Source organism: Xyrauchen texanus, chromosome 12 (genome assembly GCF_025860055.1).
Source record: "Xyrauchen texanus isolate HMW12.3.18 chromosome 12, RBS_HiC_50CHRs, whole genome shotgun sequence".
Taxonomy (NCBI): Eukaryota; Metazoa; Chordata; class Actinopteri; order Cypriniformes; family Catostomidae; genus Xyrauchen; species Xyrauchen texanus.
Genome location: NC_068287.1, coordinates 23,353,940 through 23,375,687, shown reverse-complemented (window position 1 = coordinate 23,375,687; position 21,748 = coordinate 23,353,940). Strand labels below are relative to the sequence as shown.

The window sequence follows — 21,748 nt, the reverse complement described above, 5'->3', positions numbered from 1 at the left end:
AACATTTTAATTAGTGTATTTAGGAGTTAAAACAATTTTATGAGGAAAAAATTACTGAGAGCACCTTTAAAGTTTCCCTGGACCTCACCTCTCTAAAGCACATGGACTGTCATAGATTGACCGACAGAGACTGTGCCAAACGGCCTAAATGATGCCTTCGGTGTGTTGTAGGGAGAGCGGACATGATAGTCATGCTGCAAGGTCGCTTCAAACCGAATTTCCAATAAAATAACATAAAACGTGTGTTTCGATTCCAAATGACCCTTGTTTTTAGCCCTTCACCTTTTAGTCCTCAAAAGCACTTACAGTGGATGGTAAAGTCTGCGAAGGGAATAGTGCATAGGCCTACTAAGGATGATCTCTTCTGAATGGTAGACACCCAGCACGGAGAGAACGCGGCTCTGCATTTTCAGACTCTCATATTTCACAGCAAGTTCAGTATGGCATTGTATTCCGCATTCTGAATTAATTGGCTGTAAATATAACTTCCTAAATTCTTGGCTTTTGTTTGGTACAGTTCTATAGTTATTAATTTGGGCAAAAGCTCTTATTTTATGATTAAAGCATTCATATTTTTTTGTCTGACAACACCATCACACGTTTTGGGATTTTAACAAAAGAGGGCGGGAGCCCAGATAAGTTAAATCATCTGATTGGCTAGAAATGACAGATGACACTAGGGAAACAATCTGATTTGGAATTTGATTGGATGACGGGTTTGTATCAAAGTGAAAATATGCGTCTCGAGCTTCCACTGTTGTCAGAGCGTCAATGGCGGCGGAACTCTGCAGCAAAATAGGACCGCATAAGGTAACATTACAAAAAAATACAAAATAAAACGCTTTATATTAATTTGTTTGTTTTTTGTTCATCACCACAGCTTAAGTGTTTAGCTGAAGATGTTGACTATTCCTGATTAGATTTATGGGTGGAGCAGTGTGAAGAGCATACTAAACTCTGAAGAAGTGATGAGTGTTTTTGTGTGGTGACCTTCGTAAAAGAGACTTAACTGTTACTCTCTTTAAGTTGTAAACAAATGCTAAACGTTTAAAATTAGTTGTATCGGACTGTGGGTTAAAGGTCTTGTGTTTCTATGTATTTACTGGTCTTCTGTCTTGACTGAATTGCATTTGTCTCGTTTTAAACGTGTATGAGCATGTTCAGTTCAGATAATTACTGCACTTTTTTTTAAATAACTGCTCTCTTTAATGCTGAGATTGTATCAAAAAAAGGGAATAGACGTTTTTACGTAAGTGCAGAACTGTAAAGGATGAGAAAGAGCTCTGCTAGTTTATAAACATTAATTTATTTGTTTATGCACCTTATGGACTTTAAGAGGAGGGCCCTTTAAACTGTGGAATCTGCAGTGAAGTAGGACACATGATTCCCTGATCAGAGACATCTCGCTCTGAAATTCCCAACATTGTCTTTTGGAAGGATATATTTTGCCATTGAATGTACGTCACCCAAGTCCCTCTGAAAGTTAGCCAGTCCTTTGCTGTATTCCCCAATGCTTTCACATGTGGGAAAGGATTAATCTGGGCCAGCAGTAGATAATGTTATTGCTTCTCTTAATGCTCTTTTCCTAGATTACTAGCATCAGTCTGGATGAGATCCCTGCTGCTAAACCTGGGGATTAGACTATGGTTTTGGAGAACCCTTCCCTTTCCTTTCCTTTGATCAGTTTCCATGATAAATGTAAAAATCCACTAAATGCTCTGCTAATGCAGCTCATAACATTTTGTTATTTTTTATTAACATTTTGTGTTAATGCGGTTATGAAATCTGAACTCACAGGCTTGTTGCTGCAGGCCACAGTTTGGTATTTGGGTCTGAATGTTCAGATCTCTCACAGGTGAGGATGAAAGGCTGGTTCATCCAAGAGTTGCAAAGCTTCATTCTCTGCATTGTGCCCAAAGGTCAGCGTCTTTGTGTAAAATGAGGTTAAATTGTACAGCTTACAGAACATAGCAGCCGATCCACCTGTTCAATATTCATGTCCACTTGTACACAACAAACAATTAGCGATTCTCCTCTGCAGTTCATTGGTACCAACATTATAAATGCACTATTGTAATGCACAGACCTTAAGGTGTAGTTTAAATCAGTGCAGTCTGTATAGATCAGTTCAGTCATGTTTGTGAATATAAGCCACACGGACAATGTAAGTACTGTGCAGATACTTTCGCTTTAACCTTAACGGAAATGGTTTCATTGTAGCATGCTAGCTTTAAGCAGCTTTTTCCACTGATTAACGGAGAAGTGATAGATGTTTATCAATATATTTATATGGGATCATAATATGTATTTAGTTTGTTTGTTTTACTTTTTTTGGTATTTGTAGAAAAGTTGTGAGTGAATTTCTTTTACCACTTTTGTTTCAAGAAATGAGTAGTCACAGACATTTATCAACATATTTACATGCAATTCTAATATATATATATTCATTCATACACACTCACTGAGCACTTTATTAGGAAGACCTATACACCTACTTATTCATGTGATTATCAAATCAGCCAATCGTGTGGCAGCAATGCAATACATAAACTCAGGAGCTTTATGTTCAAACATCAGGATGGGCAAAAATGGTATGATTGTTGGTGCCAAATGGGCTGGTTTGAATATTTCTGTAACCGCTGATCTCCTGTGATTTTCACACACAACAGTCCCTAGAGTTTATTCAGAATGGTGTCAGAAACAAAAAACATCCAGTGAGGGTCAGTTCTGTGGACGAAAGCATCTTGTTAATGAGAGAGGTCAATAGAGAATGGCCAGACTGGTTCGAGCTGACAGAACGGCTACAGTGACTCAGATAACCACTCTGTATAATTGTAGCGAGCAGAATATCATCTCAGAAACATTTAATTTTAATCACACATAGCATGGATGTTGCAAAGAAGCCATTTGACCAAATAAACACCACTGTCAAAGTTTTACACTGATATGATAGTTGTTGACATGAATGGGATTTCTCAAGGCAACAATGTTGCATCTTGCATGAGACGTTTAGTCATAACTATATATGACTGCATCATCTTCCTGAGCTCAAAATTTAACAGATAAGACTGTGAATGTGTTATGATTCAAAAGCACTTCCCACGTCTACTTAGGCCATGGAAATTATAAATTTAATCATATCTGTCTCCGTTACCTGATGGTTTCATAAAGTTGCTGTTCGATTTTTACAAGAGCTGACCCTGATGAGCAGGCTCTGTTTTTTCGGTCCTGTATGGAATTTCATGCCTCTGTTATTATTATTTTAGCTTTGTTAGTGTGACATTTTTCAAGTGGGTGTGTGATGGCTTCAGTCCTTCCCTCTAAAGTGTTTTAACACCATAGAAGAGAAAGCCAAACAAAAATGTGATATCTGTATCAATGGAAATGTTTTCCTTAACTTTACCTTGATATTTGTGCTCTGGCAGAGGCCACGAGGATGTCAATAGAGGCAGAGGGGTTACTGCAGGAGGCGAAGGAGAACATCGAGGCAGCCCAGAACTACAGGAGCGAGCTACAGCAGAGACTGCATGGACTCAGCCAGGCACGTAAACAGGTACTGATGTGACTCTACCCACAACCACTGAAAGAACACACTTGCGCCATTCCAAAACCTAGCAAGCCTCTTCTAGAGGCAGCATTTCAAGGTGTTGTAGATGTGCTTCCAACGCGGAGCTGTTCCAAAAGGTAGGCAACTTAATTATGCTGCTACCCAAGATACCTTGTTTTAGCCGAATTCTAACACCCTGTCTACACCAGATGCGAGTGTTGCGTCAAAAGCTATAGAACCCATTATAATCAAAGATGCTCTCTACACTGGAAGCGCCTGATGTAGACAAGGTTTTATTTAAATCAAATACGGACAAGGCAGGAGTAATTTTGATTATACACTTAATTAAATTTATTAAAAAAAATGAACAGTAAAAATAGTTCAGTGCCATTCGGTGTTAAAAAGCGTCTTTCTATCCCAGCTTAACATGCAGAGACAACTATAAGTAAGCCATTCATGGGTGAATTTTCTGTAAAACTGTGAACACTGTATCTCTGTGGGGCCATAAAAAACATGAAAAGTTTGTTTTGAGTGACCCATCTATACAATAACATTGACTCGACCAATGGTGTGAGTTGGGGACGGGACTATCTGGTTGTTCGTATTCAGAAAGCTGTTTTGAAAACAATGTTTATTTTTACAATTCCGTTCGGTGGCGCTAGTGGTGCAGAAATTACATACTTCAGCTTTAAAGCTACTAAAGTAATCCAGCTAAGGACTGCTAGTCAGTGAGTACTTTTTTCTTTTTCTTTTCTTTTCGGTATTGCAGTTTGATTTATATTAATGATAGGCCTTTCAGTAGCCTCAGATTTTTGTCCTGTCTGCTTACACTCGTAATACATTAATGGCTGTTTAAATTATTATCGAGTCAAGAGGGGCAGTCTCACAAAGAAGCACATTTGACTGTTCACGCGCACAGCTGCATTCATCACTTAATAGTGAATGACTAGAGCTTAAAAGTGCTTAATAGAGCATGTGCAGACATACTTATAAGAGCGTTTGAAAGCATTTGGCTATAGTAAAACAGCAAGCAAGTACCAAATTATGTCAGTAATTTGTACTGCTGCTACTTTAAACAAATCGGTGGCTATTCAAATATTGAACTGCGCAGAGATTCATCCAGTTTGGGAACTTTAAACTTCAAAAGCTTTGAAATACGCACTCTTTGTATTGACCCAAGAGGTCAATGTGTGTTTCGATCACAAGTCTTCTTATCATCGAACTCACTATAAGGATATAGCTACAGGATTCAGAGTTCCAAAAAGGTGTTGGCTCTCCAAACCGCCAGCAAAGCCCAACCCCCTTCTGGAATTTTCCGCCAGGAAAGCCCAACCCCCCCCGTCTCCCGCCTTTGGATGCATTTGAATGGTGCGTGAAGTGTAGTATGACCACTGCTTTTTACTGAAGTGCTATTTACTGATATTATTATTATTTTACCCTATATTCCTGTGTGCTTTTTATTTTTTTAATGCTGTCAATCGTTTACTGTTTTTAATTTGATCATTATTATAGATAATCGCGATTATTAGCAGATTTTGAAAATGCTGAAATTTTACACCATGTATACTACTTTTTCTCTCAAAACAATATAATACTTTATTAAAATTTTCCAAACAAAGCCTTCCGATGCATTAAAATAGCACCAATAAATGTAATGTTTCTCAAACGTTTCCCAAATTGATAGTGGGAGTTTAATTGAAAAAAATAAATAAAAAGGTCTCCCCATAGGTTGCATATTCATTGCAATGGGCATTAAATCTCTTAAACGCTCATCCTCCACAATATTAGTCTGCCGGTGGACTGTGGCTGTCTCTGGCACTGTTTTGTGTTTGTTGTGAAGTATGCGTGAGTGTGATGACTATAGGCGGACGCATTACAAAAAATCTGCCTTCCCAACAAGTTTTTATTCTGGCTTATACTGTATTAATTGTAAATGTGTAAATCGTGATTAAGAAAAATGAATGCGTTAAACTTCCTTTAATTAATCGCATGTACACGTTAATTCTGACAGCTCTTTTTTTTTTTTTCTTAAAGTATTGTCAAGTCCCATGCAAAGCACCATTTCTAAGCAACTCACAAGGTTTTGAAACAGAATCACTGACTCTTTCACAATCATGCAAAACACACACCAACAGTAATGATGTTGCTATTGATAATAGCAAGCATGCGCCATCGCTTAATATAATAATACAACAGTATCGTAGAACACAACAGTGACAATACGGCATCATAAAGGTAGTGGCTCTCTCCACAGTAACCAAATAATGTGACATATGTGGGTGTTTTTGAGAGCGCAAAGGTAAGTGATACTTCTGCTGTCTCAGTGAAGTCAGTCGGCCCTCAGTGCCAGGAAGCCTGTTGGTCAGCACAGAAGGGCTGATTCATGCTGTGTGTCTCCCGGGGTGGCTTTAGGATGTAAAGCCGGCCTGCTGCTTGCTGTTATCTTCAGACTTTGCTTCTGGCATCTTACCCAACTTCCTTCTCCCCCCACCCTCCTCTCAGAATACCTCATTCAGAGCGTAAACAAGCATGTTATTTCCTGCTCTTCATAAGAGACAGTAACCCCAAAGAATGTTTAACCTCCTGGCTACTCACTTCCTCCACTGTCCTTTTTATAGAGAATTAAACCACACCTCAGGTTTAGGATCATTGACTGGTGATTTTATGTCACCCCACTGTGCTCTGTAACCTCACAGCGTGGGCAGCTGTCTGAGTGAGATCCCATTTGTGAATCTCATCTGATATGAACATATCACATGCCAAGCACTCTGGTATTCACTGCACAGTGTACGCAGCACTGCGGCCTTAAGATCAGTCTACATTTTGTAATGCTTGAACAACGCAATAACGACGTTGGGAGGTGGGGTAGCTGTGCTACTGTAAAAATGCACTATTCACAGTCAGCTATGATTCATTTTAAAATATGTCACAAGTGAAAGTGTCCGAACGTAGTAGTTACTGACAGAAAAAAAGTAGTATTCAGCTGACCATCTGATCACTCTGGTTTTGCGGAAAGCAGCATTGTGAAAGGTCATGTAAACTCGAACACCATTTTCTTAAGCCGCTTGAGCATAAAGAATATATAAAAAACTGCAGGAACTAGATTTTTTATCGCATCTAATTTAAACATATCTTAAAGTGCACTTTTAAGAGTCATGTGCTTCTATAAAAATTAAGCTTCTTGAGCAATGGTTAGCATTTGAGATTCTGTCTTAATCAACTGTAGCTGTTTCTGGTCTACTTCCTCTTTAGCTGTAACATTTCTTCCTAGCCGCTGAGGCTTCCGTAATGCCAACAAGTGGCCTCTTGTTTCCCACAGCCTCTCACCCATGGGCCAGACTGCAGCTAACTGAAGTCCAACACATTGTAATAGGAAATGCAAATGCAGATCTATGGCATGCATGCTTCATAATGGCATACAGGTGTCCATGTGTATGTGTGTATGACATAACAAACATGTTATAAACCTGTTTAAGAGTTTCCGGTTACACTTTTTCTTACAGCGCAAGTATAATATGTAACTTCAATAAATTACTATAGTGATACTAATATAAAATGGCTAATTACAAGCAGCTCCAAACTAATTTTACACAGTCAAGTATACATCTAGTACACAGTAATATAGAGTGTAACACCGTAATATGAAATAGGACCAAGAGTCCTCTGTAACTACAGCCTTGGCACCACTCACACAGAACACTTTTTGCATCCACCGGTGCTGTTTTTTTTAAATTATTGTTTTTCTATGTAACCATGTACTAGAAAGACGTTTTCAACATCTCACGCATGAGCACTGTATTTTTATATTTACTGCATCAACTTAAAAGGACTTCAGGAATTAGCTGGTTAGCAGGTCCATGTTCATCCCTGCTGGTAGATGCTATAACCACACCAAATGAAGGCAAAAAGCATGATTCTCCATTGACAACCATTTAAAAGTAGCCAATTTTCTGACTAAATATTTTTTTCCCAAAAAAAACATTTAAATCCCAATTCATTCTTTACATTTAAAGTACATCTTTTTCCTGTGACCGAATGTTTTTAAATGGCTCTCAAAATGTGAAATTAACTTTTAATTAAATCTGCTAACTGGTGCCATTGAAGAGTGATCGATCACGTGACAGCCGAGCTCAGAACTGAATGGCCATGAGCAAAGATAGTAGTCTCCATTTTGCATACTTCTGGGGAAGCCTGTGATAGCTGAGCAGATGACATTTGAAATTATTCTGACAGATGGCTTTCTTCAATATCTAAACAGCCCCTTAGCTTGCCACTTGTTCTCTGGGAAAAGGTGAAGTCTAAACATGCTGTAATGGGTAGCCTGCAATTCTGATCACCCACCGCCCCAAACCAGCAGACCCCCAAGATCCTTCCTTCCACGCTTCACACGCCTCGCAGAGCATTGTCACGAATAACAATATTTAGGCAAGGGATTCTATCCTGGCTCAAAATATTGAGATTGATTATGATAATAGGTAGATGTATGAGGAATGATGCACGTCTCTGGAAAGAAGCATTTCCTTCATAAGCTACACAAAAGTGATGTCTGAAACTTACCAGCAAGGTTGATTAATAACACTTTATCCGTTTATCCTGCACCCATTTATCTGTGTTATTTTAGACTCTCTTCCCACATCCTGGACAACAGAGCGTTATCTTTCTACCTACACACACACACACACACACACACACTATGACAGCAGTCTGTCGAGTTATTCGCTGCTAATTGTCAACACGTTTGCTCTGCAATCTGTGCAGCGTATTTCTATCAATGTGCTTGTGCCTGTGGCAGTTTCACTGATTAAAAGGGCCTGAGACTTTTCTCATTCCAAATATGTGACTCAAGGTATACTTTAAATGACAGGGTATATTTGGATTTAGCATATCCTTTTATGTCAGAGTGAAGAAATGGTTGATATGATCAGTGTATGAGTGAGGACAGTTTTAATTTTGCATTGGTACAGAAACTCAAAGCTGTGCACTGTTGCAAAATGTATTTTGATTCAGTCTATGTAAAATGTCTTTGCTACTGCTTTTTTCAGTTTGGTATTTCAATCCCACAAGTTCCAGGTACCGTTATAAAATAAACTCTACTGAGCCACAATTCAGTTACAGCGAAGATACAAATGCTCATTGATATGTGGCACTGAAGAGCCCAAGCTATTACCCGTCTTTTACAAACACAACTTTCATGTTCACTAGTCAAGAGGAACTGTTTTTTTTTTTTTTTACACTGAAACCACTAGGCTTCCTGTCACTGTTGGCTCAATTTTGCTGAAGGTAAAGCATTTAGTCTGAAACATGTTTCAAGAAAAATTAAATGTGCCATTCACTGCTCACCACTTCCGCTTTCAGCTATACGCATCATCTGCTAAATGAGTGTATAGCACATGAAAGTGTGCCTCAGTGACCGTTACACAGATGAATTCATACCAAAAAGCCAATTCCTTACTGACTTATGCATCATTGCAAACGCTACACTAAATATTTAACTGAAATTTTGCAACAAAATGGCCAGTTTATTGTAATGGGATTTTTGGAGTGCAGTCAGGCTTTTTAGTAAAACAGTTGTTTTGACTCAATAGGTACAAAGTTAATTCAAACAATAAGTGTGTACATAATCTTTGAAGTGTTGGTTAATTCGGGTTCTTAAAATCTATCTTGGTTAGCGGAAATGCATATTTAAGAGGCAATGTTTTCAGACATGTACATGGATAGTTGACATGTAGTTGACATTTTCTAATTATTTTATTATTGTTATACAGTACATCCAGAAAGTATTCACAGCGCTTCACTTTTCCCACATTTTGTTATGTTACAGCCTTATTTCAAAATAGATTAAATTCATTATTTTCCTCAAAATTCTGCAAACAAACCCCATAATGAGAATGTGAAAGAAGTTTGTTTGAAATCTTTGCAAATTTATTACAAATAAAACATTTAATAAATCACATGTACGCAAGTATTCACAGCCTTTGCTCAATACATTGTTGAAGCACCTTTGGCACCAATTACAGCCTCAAGTCTTTTTTTTTTGTATGATGCTACAAGCTTGGCACACCTATTTTTGGACCGTTTCTCCCATTCTTCTTTGCAGGACCTCTCAAGCTCCATCAGGTTGGATGGTGAGCGTCGGTGCACAGCCATTTTCAGATCTCTCCAGATGTTTAATCAGGTTCAAGTATGGGCTCTTCCTGGGCCACTCAAGGACATTCACAGTGTTGTCCCATAGCCACTCCTTTGTTATCTTGGCTGTGTGCTTTGGGTCGATGTCCTGTTTGAAGTTGAACCTTCACCCCAGTCTGAGGTCCAGAGCGCTCTGGAGCAGGTTTTCATCAAGGATGTCTCTGTACATTGCTGCATTCATCATTCCCTCGATCCTGACTAGTCTCCCAGTTCCTGCCACTGAAAAACATCCCCACAGCATGATGCTGCCACCACCATACTTCACTGTAGGGATGGTATTGGACAGGTGATGAGTGGTGCCTGGTTTCCTCCAGACATGACGCTTGCCATTCAGGCCAAAGAGATCAATCTTTGTTTCATCAGACCAGAGAATTTGTTTCTCATGGTCTGAGAGTCCTTCAGGTGCCTTTTGGCAATCTCCAGACAGGCTGTCATGTGCCTTTTACTGAGGAGTGCCAGACGTTGCTTCTGTCTGGCCACTCTACCATACAGGCCTGATTGGTGGAGTGCTGCAGCGATGGTTGTTCTTCTGGAAGGTTCTTCTCTCTCCACAGAGAAATGCTGGAGCTCTGTCAGAGTGACCATCAGGTTCTTGGTCACCTCCCTTACTAAGGCCCTTCTCCCCTGATCGCTCCGTTTGGCCGGGCGGCCAGCTCTAGGAAGTCCTGGTGCTTCCAAACTTCCATTTACAGATGATGAAGGCCACTGTAATCATTGGGACCTTCAATGCTGCAGACATTTTTCTGTACCCTTCCCCAGATCTGTGCCTCGATACAATCCTGTCTCGGAGGTCTACAGACAATTCCTTGGACTTCATGGCTTGGTTTTTGCTCTGACATGCACTGTTAACTGTGGGACCTTATATAGACAGGTGTGTGCCTTTCCAAATCATGTCCAATCAACTGAATTTACCACAGGTGGACTCCAATCAAGTGGTAGAAACATCTCAAGGATGATCAGTGGAAACAGGATGCACCTGTGCTCAATTTTGAATGTCATGGTAAAGGCTGTAAATACTTATGTACATGTGATTTTTTTTTTTTTTTTTTTACATTTTTTTATAAATTTGCAAAGATTTCAAATAAACTTCTTTCACGTTGTCATTATGGGGTATTGTTTGTAGAATTTTGAGGAAAATAATGAATTTAATCAATTTTGGAATAAGGCTGTAACATAATAAAATTTGGAAAAGTTGAAGCGCTGTGAATACTTTCCGGATGCACCGTATATGCAGTTTTTATGACCTCATATAAATTGAGACTACATACTGTGGAATATTTGTAATTTTTAAAAATCAAATTGTCGTGCCCAGGACCATTTAAGATGAACTAGTGATTTTAAAATGTTGGAGAAAAGAATTATACAGGAACAGTATAAAGTTTGGCAAGGAGGAGACGTGAACGGGATGAACCATCAAAATAACGTTTAATGAAAATGACACCAATATAAATGCACACGGCAGCTGCATATGGAACTGCCACATCCAGCTCGGCTTTATCCCTCTCCTTGGCTGATTAGCCCAATTGGGGTTCGGCCATGCACACTCACGGCCCGGCACTGCTCTCCTCGTCATCACAAATGCAATTCATTTTAGCCTAAAATCTTGATTTAAAACAAAGCTCATGGGCATGTTAAATAAAATAAAATTCAAGATTTATTCCTTTTGGGTGTCTATGTCCTGAACTGTCCTCAGCAGCTCTGAGCAATGAAGAGTTGTGTAGGTAAATTTGTGTGTGTGTGTGTGTGTGTGTGTGTGTGTGTGTGTGTGTGTGTGTGTGTGTGTGTGTGTGTGTGTGTGTGTGTGTGTGTGTGTGTGTGTGTGTGTGTGTGTGTGTGTGTGTGTCAGGTGCGGGGCAGTGCCAGCCAGACACGTGACGCTCTGCAGCGGCACTTTCAGGAGCTGCAGACGACTGTGAGCAGACTGCTGACTGAAAGGCTAAACACTCTGCTGCAGGAGGTTGACAACATTGAGCAGGATAGCGTCAGTCCTTTAGATGACTGTCAGAAGCTCATTGAGCATGGAATCAGCACAGCCGATGAGCTGCTCAGGGAGGGTGAGTCCATCAGACCCAATGTACAGTCAGTTCAAAAGACCTAAAATAGAGGCCAAACACTCAATGTTAGATCAATGTTGATTCTTTACTAGAATGAGATTTACACTCATATCAATTTTTATTGGATGAAAATAAAAATATTCCTATTACAATAGAAATTCAAATGAATCAGAATGTGTTCAAAGTGTAATTTCAAATGTCTTGCTGATGAAAAACTGTTTGGCCATTTGGATAATTACCAGTAAATGATCATTAGCTGATTAAAGGTTTAAAGTGAAATAATATCTGATGCAGTTGACTTGCAGTGTAACTTCCTTACTGTTCAATTGCTTGAATTTCTCTTAAGAGTTCAATTGATTATAGTTGGTATAGGTTTCTTTTTTTCTTTATCTTTTTCTTTTTTTTACCACCACTGTCATGTACTTAATATGAATGTAATAGTCTTGTTGTATGTCTATACCTGTAGGGGAGGCTGCCATCCGCTGTGGTATAAATGAGAGGGAGGACCAGCTGGGCATCTTCACTAAGAAAGCTCTCCAGATTCAGTTGGACAGGTGAGGGATGCACAGACTCATTCACTTAACAAGACAAGCTGGGCCATTAAGTTGAGAGGGGCTTGTATATCATACAGCCACTCCTATCTTTGAATGCTGAATTCTTAACAATTCAGGGTCTTGTTTCCACAAATTAATATAATAAAAAAAAAAAAACTTTAGTGGTCTTACCCATACAATTATAGACAAGCTCATAACTTGTGCTTATTACTACAATGGAGAGACTGACTCTGCCATACGAACAGGGGTTTGCTGAAACAGCCAAGCTTGATTTGATAAAATTATGGTGGCTTATGTTATATATTTTATATATTTGTATTTTTCTATTTTTTTTTTTTATTACAAAATTGTCCAGTTTCAACATGCCTACTCTCACGTGGACAGTCATTACAACTGGTGTCACTGGCTTTATTTGCAAGAAACTTTTAGAATTATCCTGTTGATCTGCAGTATTAATTACGTAATTTATGCCTGATTATATGATTTACTCATTAAAGGAATATTTTGGGTTAAATACAACTTTGGCTCTGTGGACAGCATTTGTGGCGTGCTTTTTTGAAAGTGCTAAATTTGACACCATATATACTAATTTTCTTGTTAAAATGCAATTATTTCCATCTTGGGAAAGAAAGCAAAACAATATGTGACAATACAAAGCCTTCCACAGTATAACAATAGAAATGCACTAAAATAGCACCAATTCAGGTACCATTAAACTTTTCCCAAAGTCTAAGGGGGGAGTTAACTAAATGAAAGAACCATTTTCCCCACATAGGTTGCATTTTAATTGCAGTGGGCATTACATCGCTTAAATTCTCATCCTCCATAAAATAACTTTTCTGGTAGACTGTGGCTATCCGATTTATTACAGCAATCGTGAAGCCGCGTTCATGATTCGTGTCAAGGCATCAGCGCTAGCTACAAGCACCGCTTTGAACTCCACATGAAAAGCGCTTGCAGTCAAAAAGGTCTCATTCTGTGTTTTGGTGTTAGTTAAGACTTGACCTGCTTCTGTGATAATTAAAATGTGCCTTACATTGGCTAAAAATACTTGAAATACTTGATTTCTATATGCATGTGCTTTATTAATGATAAATGCGTTAATCGCAATTAAAAAATTAACACGTTAAACCTTTTTAATTAACCGCATACGGTAACGCGTTAATTCTGACAGCTCTAGAATTTACTGTTATGCATTTTAAATAATATTTGAGTATATGAGCCTATTGTACAGCACTGTGAATAATAACTGTGGCACCATTTTAAAAGTATAGCCAAAACATTAAAAAAAATATATAGTTAAAATATTAAATGTGTTCGCACGAGACTAGTGTGATATAATCACTTGTCAACCTTGTCTGTGCAATGTTCTACCCAGTCTTTCACCTTATGTCATCACCATGTTAACCCTGTAACTTTCGATTGATATCCATATATGGATTGCAGGAAGAGATGTGACGTAACTCTCTGTAAAGCACATTTTACATGGAAAAATTCATGGATGATTCAAGTGTTCTACCAGAAATACTAGCTAGAAATACTGCAGACCACAGACCTCCATTGTACAGTTGAAATCAGAAGTTTACACTTGGGCTGAAGTCACTGAAGTCTACATATTTTAATTTAATTTTAGCAAAATATAGTTTTGGCAATTTATTTAGGACATCTACTTTGTGCATGACATGAGTCATTTTTCCAACAATTGTTTACAGATAGATTGTTTCACTTTTAATTGACTATATCACAATTCCTGTGGCTCTGAAGTTTACATACACCAAGTTAACTGTTCCTTTAGGCAGCTTGGAAAATTCCAGAAAATTATGTCATGCCTTTAGACAATTAGCTTCTGATAAGTACCTGAATTGGAGGTGTACCTGTGGATGTATTTTAATGCCTACCTTCAAAATCAGTGCCTCTTTGTTTGACATCATGGGAAAATCAAAAGAAATGTCCTCTGGTCTAATTAAACAAAATATTGAACTGTTTGGCCATAATTACCATTGTTATGTTTGGAGGAAAATGGGTGAGGCTTGCAAGCTGAAGAACACCATCCCAACCATGTAGCATGGGGGTGGCAGCATCATGTTGTGTGGGGTGCTTTGCTGCTGGGGGGGCTGGTGCACTTCACAAAATAGATGGCATCATGAGGAAGGACAATTATGTGGATATATTGAAGCAACATCTCAAGACATCAGCCATGAAGTTAAAGCTTGGTTGCAAATGGGTATTCCAATGACCCCAAGCATACCACAAGTTGTGGCAAAATGGCTTAAGGATAACAAAGTCAAGGTATTGGAGTGGCCATCACAAAGTCCTGACCTCAATCCGAACGACAATTTGTGGGCAGAACTGATAAAGCGTGTGCAAGCAAGGAAGCCTACAAAGCCTACTGACTCAGTTACACCAGTTCTGTCTGGAGGAACGGGCCAAGATTCCAGCAACTTATTGTGAGAAGCTTGAGGAAGGCTACCCAAAACTTTTGTTCCAAGTCAAACAATTTAAAGGCAGTGCTACCAAATACTAAAAGTGTATGTAAACCTCTGACCCACTTGGAATGTGATGAAAGAAAAAAAATCTGAAATAAATCAATCTCTCTACTATTATTCTGACATTTCACATTCTTAAATTATAGTGATCCTAACTGACCTAAAACAGGGAATATTTTCTACGATTAAATGTCAGGAATTGTGAAAAACTGAGTTTAAATGTATTTGGCTAAGGCGTACGTAAACTTCATACTTCAACTGTACGTGCATTACCGTAAACTTTTTTTTTTTTTTTTTTTTGATGTTGCTTTTTTTTTTTTACTTGAGAGATTCCTTTTTGGGGAAATCAACTAGGTGTTGAATAGACTAGTTGAATATAACTATTGTAGTCAATACTTTCAGCCTGAAGTTGAGTAGTCACATTCCACATGATTTACGAAACACATCTATAGGAAATACAGTGGGTGGCGAGTTTCTGAAATGTAGGATGGCAAGTGAAGACTCATTCATTTTAATGAGAAAAGCTCTACCTGATTTGTTAGGGGTTGGGTTATAGTTTCTCTGACCAATCGGGTAGAGCTTTTCTGATTAATTTTACTATATCATCCCATCATTATCACTTTACTCATGAATATAAACTACTCTCTCTGCCATCGTACGTTTCAGAAACTTGCCAGCGGGTGTTGATGCCGAAGAGTCTGCACTGAAAAGTGTCTCAAATGTACTTTGATAAAGATGCTACAGTAACCTCCAATATATTCAATAGTGCTATGCATAATCATTTAAAAAGGCACTCGCTAGTGCTTGTTAGTGATTTTCAACATGATCAGCACTACTTTGTGTATTTGGACATCTGACCTGGTTGCTGTTCGCGACAATTAGAAAAGGGCTTCAAGTTGAAGTATGATGACATGATGGAATGCATCTCTATCCTGCACGATAGATGTCCACCCGTAATCAAAGGCTGCAAGAGGAAGGGGTTACTGCCAGCAACTACAGGTAGTGCTTAAGAGGAGATAACATAATGCTTGATGTTTATTCCATCCAATCCATTCACATACAAAACAAAGCTCAGACGGTTGCTCATAATTTTACCCTCTGGTGTCAAACTACATACCTGTATGTGTTTCCATGGCATCCTACAGGACCCTAGACACAGCGTAGCTGGCAATCTAATGCCTGAAGACATGTAGCTATGTTGCAATTTTTTAAATTACATTTAACTAGTTTCAACTCATTACATTGTAGCAATCATAGATCTTTCTGTTGTATACTTTAATATTCAATGGGTAGGGGAGTGAAATTTCCCAACTAATCAAATTCGACTGGAATAATAGGCTCTACTAGTCTACTATTAAAAGTTTGTAGTCATGCAACCCCTAGAATCAACAGCATACCAAGTATTTAATGCAGAATAGTGCTGTTACCCTGATGGGTGATAAGATTTTCCACAGATTTGTTCACCCTAATCCATTTTAAGAAAATTACAGGCTGTAATTGACGTCTAGACTCTAGAGAACAGATACTGTATATCATTACATTGAAAGACTGGCATGCACTTGTGTATACAGTACTTAAATACTTGTCATCACTTCTCTGTGTCCTCAGCCTGCCCGAGGTACCTGTGTTGGTGGATGTGCCATGTCTGTCTGCACAACTGGATGACTCTTTGCTGCATATGTTCCGTACACATGTGGTTCGGCATGGCAGTGTGGCCTCTCATCCGCCTGTTCAGATTGAAGAGCTGGTGGAGAGACCGGGTGGCATGCTGGTGCGCTGGTGTAAGGTGGGGCCAGACTCCCAGCACAAAATGCACAATTTTCATGTCTTTTAGTTAATCTTCGTTAAATGTAATAATTCATGCATTGAAAATTCTCAGTTACTCACCCTCATGTGTTTCTAAATCATTTGACTTTCATTCTTTCTTCTATGGAAAACAAGAAGACAATTTTTAAAGAATATCTTCAGAATATGACTTCTCTTTTCCATATAATGAAAGTGAAAGGAGACAGGGGCTGTCAAGTTCAAAAATGACCACAAAGAAAATATACTGGCATTAGATATATGGAGTCTGGTTTGAATTCAGATGTCACTGGTTCTTGTATCCAATTTTAAATGAAGTCAAACCTGACACAATGCATCTAATGGCTCCATATTTAATTTGAGTGTTGTTGAAGGGCAAGGTTTTAAGTGAAAAACAACATTAAGACTTGGAATATAGCATATTAGTTGTATGGACTACTTTTATAATGCTTTTTGCCATTTTGGAGCTTGACAGCCCCTGTCTCCTTTTATTTTCATTTTATGGAAAATGGTACTAAGGGATTCTTCAGAATGTTACCTTATGTGTGTTCCATGGAATTAAGAAAGAAAGTCATATGGGTTGAACTATTAGTTTGTAAGCAGCTGCCGTTGACTATGGACCATCAATTAATATTGATAGATGTTTTACACTACTACACTAATGATTTTTAAGTTTATTAGATATTCTTAAAAACTCTTAATTCTCTGATAATTTTTTTTAGGATGTTGACTGACATTATCCCCACATGACCCTGTAAGGCTCTGCTGTTTGTCTGTAGGTGGATGAGGATTTTACCCCTCAGGACTACCGGTTGCAGTACCGTCGGGTTAACTCTTCTCAATATGAGGATGCATACATTGGGAAAGACACAGAGTTCCTGGTTCTTAACCTTGATCCACACATGGACAGCCTGTTCCGTGTGTGTGCCAGAGGGGAGGGCCGAACTGAATGGAGCCCATGGAGCATCCCGCAGACCGGCTACACCACACTCACACCCCATGGTACAGACTAAACAAAGCCTACCTTTATGAATACTCTCAAATAACTCTTCTTGAAAAAGTCTGTCAAATAGAACAACTTATTGTGTTTTTCATTTTGTTGTTAAAGAATGGCTACCAGGCGTGGATGGGTACATTTTAAGCAGTAGAAAGAACATTGCCATGCGTAGTGACTCATCGCCAGGTCATGGGGGTGTGCTCTATTCAAACTCTCCCACCTACTTCTGTGGACAGACCCTCACCTTCAAGTACATAACCATAATACATTTTCATAAACTTTCTCATAGGAAACAAACTATTTTGATAATTTTCTATGGGGTATTTAAAAGATACAAACTACAAAAAAGGTTAAGGTTCCATCATATTACTTGTATTGTGATTTTTCAAAACAACAAGATGCAAGGGTACTGTAATTATAATGTTTCATTAAAATAGGAGATGTTTCTGATGCTGATATCTTCCGTTATCACCATGCCAATCAAATGTCTTACTAGTCATTTTTGGCTTGGAAATGTGTGTGTGCTGTTTTCAGGATCATTGCTGCCGGGCAGACAGATAGGCGTGACAGTTTGGGTGTGTGCGCTGACAGTGGAACTAGCACAAACTCACTGCAGAGGGATCAGGCTGTCTGTATATCCACCAATGGTATGTCTTGATACACATTACAAAGTAATTATTTAAATAAATTGGGCTGATTTAGCTCTGGACATGCAAAAAATAAAAAAAATATTTTAAGACTAATGCACATTCTCAAATTGAAGAATTATAGTTCTCTGTAGAATAATAATGGGCATTTTTTTTAATCTGGGCACTTTTAAACTGGGATGAGCTTTTTTAAAACTACCCAATGAAATTAGGGAATCTTAATATAGTAATCAGTAGGTGTTTCCAAACCAGGATGGGCGTTTCTCAACTATCCAATGAAAGTAAGTTATCTCAATGTAGTAATCAGTGGGTGTTTCCTAACCGGAATGGGTGTTTTTCAATTACCCAATGAAAATAGGATATCTCTGTGTAGTAATCTACCTGGAATGCAGGACTTGTACTATATTGGACGTTTCAATTTCTTTTATTAATTTTGATTAAAGTGCTCAGTCTCAGGCTAAACAGTCTCTTGTAGCATGTTAACTGGATATCCACAAGCAGAATTGTATATGCTGCTTGATTTTTGAGGTGTCTATCAAATAATCAGTGCTTATTACTTTTGGACAGACAGAAATACTGATTAAAGATTGCACAAATTTCTTCAGTGTTTAAACATACAATTAATTTTGCAAGAGTCTATTATTGTGGGATCAACTATTTCAGAGAAACCCACCTCTTTACACATACAGTAAAAACAAAGTGAACTTTCGTTGGTCACTTAAAGGTGCACCCAGTTATATTTTGAATATGTCATCTTGGACTTAAACTGGCACATTGGGGCATGGATATAGCATCATTCATACACAATATTTTTTAGTTACAGATGCCATTGTAAGAATTCACCTTTTGCACTTAGCCAGGATTAAATTTAATTCCTGAGAAAAAGTGTCCAATAACATGGCGGTTGCTGAGATAAAGCGAGTAGTATTTGGCTTGTTATGTGGTTCTAACATGGCAGCTCCCATGAGTGGACACCTCTCCATGTAGAATAAAACGGCGTTTCCTCCCCTTTTCTCCCCAATTTGGAATGCCCAATTCCCAATGCACTGTAGTGACTTGCCTCAATCTGGGTGGCAGAGGACCAATTTCAGTTGCCTCCGTGGATCTTATCATGTTGCTTGTTGAGCACGTAACCGCGGAGACATAGTGCGTGGAGGCTTCACGCTATTCTCCGCGGCATCCACGCACAACTCCCCACGCGCCCCACTGAGAGCAAGAACCGCATTGTAGCTACCACGAGGAGGTTATCCCATGTGACTCTACCCTCCCTAGCAACCGGGCCAATTTGATTGCTTAGGAAATCTGGCATAAAACAGCATTTATATGGTTACGGATGTGACTGGAGTCTTCATTTTAATGTGAGTGCTTTTGATTTCCTTCATATATTGCAAAATTACAGTTCATGTATTTAGGAGTTAAACGTTTTAATGAGGAAAACATTACTGCGTGCACCTTTTAAAAAGTCGATCAGATGGTCTCTTCCTGTCTAAGTAACCATTTCTTTGCAAGAATAAGCTGGAAAGCAGGCCAAACTTTATGCCAATTGTCAAAAGTCTGTCTACACGAGACTAGTTGCCATGTTATGTCAGTGTTCTTTCATCTAAGTGCTGTGTTCCCCTTTCCAGGTGCTGTGTTTGTGAATGGCAAGGAGATGACCAATCAGTTGCCAGCCATTACTGTTGGTTCTTCTGTAACCTTTGACATGGAAGTAGTCAACCTCTTTCCTATGAGCAGCAACAACAACCCTAGTGATGGGGGAAACTTCAAGTTGAGGGTGACGATTGGCTCTGGGAACAGAGAAGTGGTGTTTGATTGGTTACTCGATCAGGTTATGGATAGCCTGTTCTTTGGCTGCTCCTTCACCCACCCTGGATGGAAAGTGCTGGTGTTTTGATTCAGTTTAATTTAAAAAGCATGATGAGCATGATGAAATATCCAGTCTGCTGGAATGTACTGCTTCCATGTTTTCAGTTCTGATTTCAAGACCTCATTTTAATCCTGTCAAATTTCCTTCAAGTTTGGATAGTGCTTACAGTGTTTCAACACCACATTTTAAGTATTTTTGCCTGTTTAGACTGTTATTGTTTCTATTATTTGAATTATGAGGACCATATATCACTGCAAATTTACATTAAACTTTCTCTGTGGTATGAGGCCAACCACTACTCTCTCTGGCCTCATTACATACTTAACCTGCTTTGCACATGTGTTGTGATCTTTGCATAACAGTACACATTTGCACCTGAGATGTTGCTACATGTTAACAGTCTTAGAAAGTGCTTTGCCTGCAGGTGTTGAGTTGCAAAGCATGCTTGTCTGGTTTACCACCGAAAAATAAATCTACTGTGAAGTGCTCTGAGATCAAAGCCATTCAAAAAGACTTAAAATATGTGCTTCACAACAAATGGCAAAAAGTGCACTATTTCTTATGCTCAGACAATCCTTTCTTTCTGTTAGCCAGATGTGGAGAGTACCTTTATGATACACAAGGACTGTTTAAATATTATTATTGAATGCTGATCCATTTAGGACATGATAGTGATGATGATATGATGTAGTACTTGCTTCAGTGTTGTAATTTAGAAAGTACTGATTTAAATTTTTCCATTACAAAAGAGGGTGTGAATGATACTGATCAGTAGACTAATACAACATAAGAAATGTGACAATTCGCACTAAGCCAAGATTTTGTGCCATTTATATGGCAAAATATAATTTTTTTTACTCATGTTTTCAAAACATGCTTCGTGTCCTCTTACCGTACAAATGTATGCTTTCATTAGCTGGCGTAAACGACAGGTCTGACAAAAATGAAATTTCTGTTATTTGCTCACCCTCATGTTGTTCCAAACTCATATAACCTTTTTTTTTTTTTTTTTTTTTTAACTTGCGTGAAACGCAAATGTTACACAGCATGTCAGTCTCTGGCATCATTCACATTCGTTGTATTTTTCTTCCCACAAAAGTAAATGTGACTAGCGTACTGTCTAACACTGAAGAAAAAAGTAAAATTAAGAACGAAAGTCAAATGTGTTTGGCTCAATACGAGGGTGGGTAATGATGACAGATTTTTCATTTTTGTGTAAACTATTCTTCAAATCTTCCAATACAGTAATGCAATGTGAATAATGTAAAAGCAATGTCATGTTTTATGGGTGAAATACAAAGACTGTAGAAGATATGCACCCAATACTTGAGTGTTTCTGAGATGGACGAACATCAGTTACAAGGTACTATACAATTCCTCACTGCTACATTTGCGCAGTCACACAGACAAGGATTCACCCAACGTTTTTATCTTTTAACTATATTTAAACAAAACTTGACAGTTTAAAGTATATTTACCTCATTTTGCCTGTGCCTTCGCAGTACAGTTGTTAGAATACAACCGAACAACGATTTAATAAATTCTTTGGAACATTTAGTATGTCTTGATTCTTTTTTCCCCTAATGCATTTACAAAACAGCAAGAAA

The 21,748-nt window shown here is 38.4% G+C and overlaps 1 protein-coding gene across 1 annotated transcript; it reads left to right on the top strand.

The window, feature by feature from the left end:
• Positions 1–713: 713 nt before the first annotated feature.
• Positions 714–21,688, top strand: crlf3 (cytokine receptor-like factor 3). Its single transcript, XM_052139956.1, has 9 exons — positions 714–810; positions 3,426–3,553; positions 11,580–11,787; positions 12,254–12,341; positions 16,436–16,613; positions 17,410–17,632; positions 17,739–17,877; positions 18,162–18,274; positions 19,900–21,688. Exons 2-9 carry the CDS (start codon positions 3,437–3,439, stop codon positions 20,166–20,168), a joined length of 1,335 nt encoding a protein of 444 aa, XP_051995916.1. The 5' UTR covers positions 714–810; positions 3,426–3,436; the 3' UTR covers positions 20,169–21,688.
• The last annotated feature ends 60 nt before the right edge of the window (positions 21,689–21,748 follow it).

Excerpts from the sequence above, each read along its gene's own strand:
- crlf3 (XM_052139956.1), top strand. The coding sequence starts at position 3,437 with ATGTCAATAGAGGCAGAGGGGTTACTGCAGGAGGCGAAGGAGAACATC. Across the intron at positions 11,788-12,253 it reads CGATGAGCTGCTCAGGGAGG|GGGAGGCTGCCATCCGCTGT; the intron begins GTGAGTCCATCA and ends CTATACCTGTAG. Across the intron at positions 17,878-18,161 it reads GGACAGACCCTCACCTTCAA|GATCATTGCTGCCGGGCAGA; the intron begins GTACATAACCAT and ends TGCTGTTTTCAG.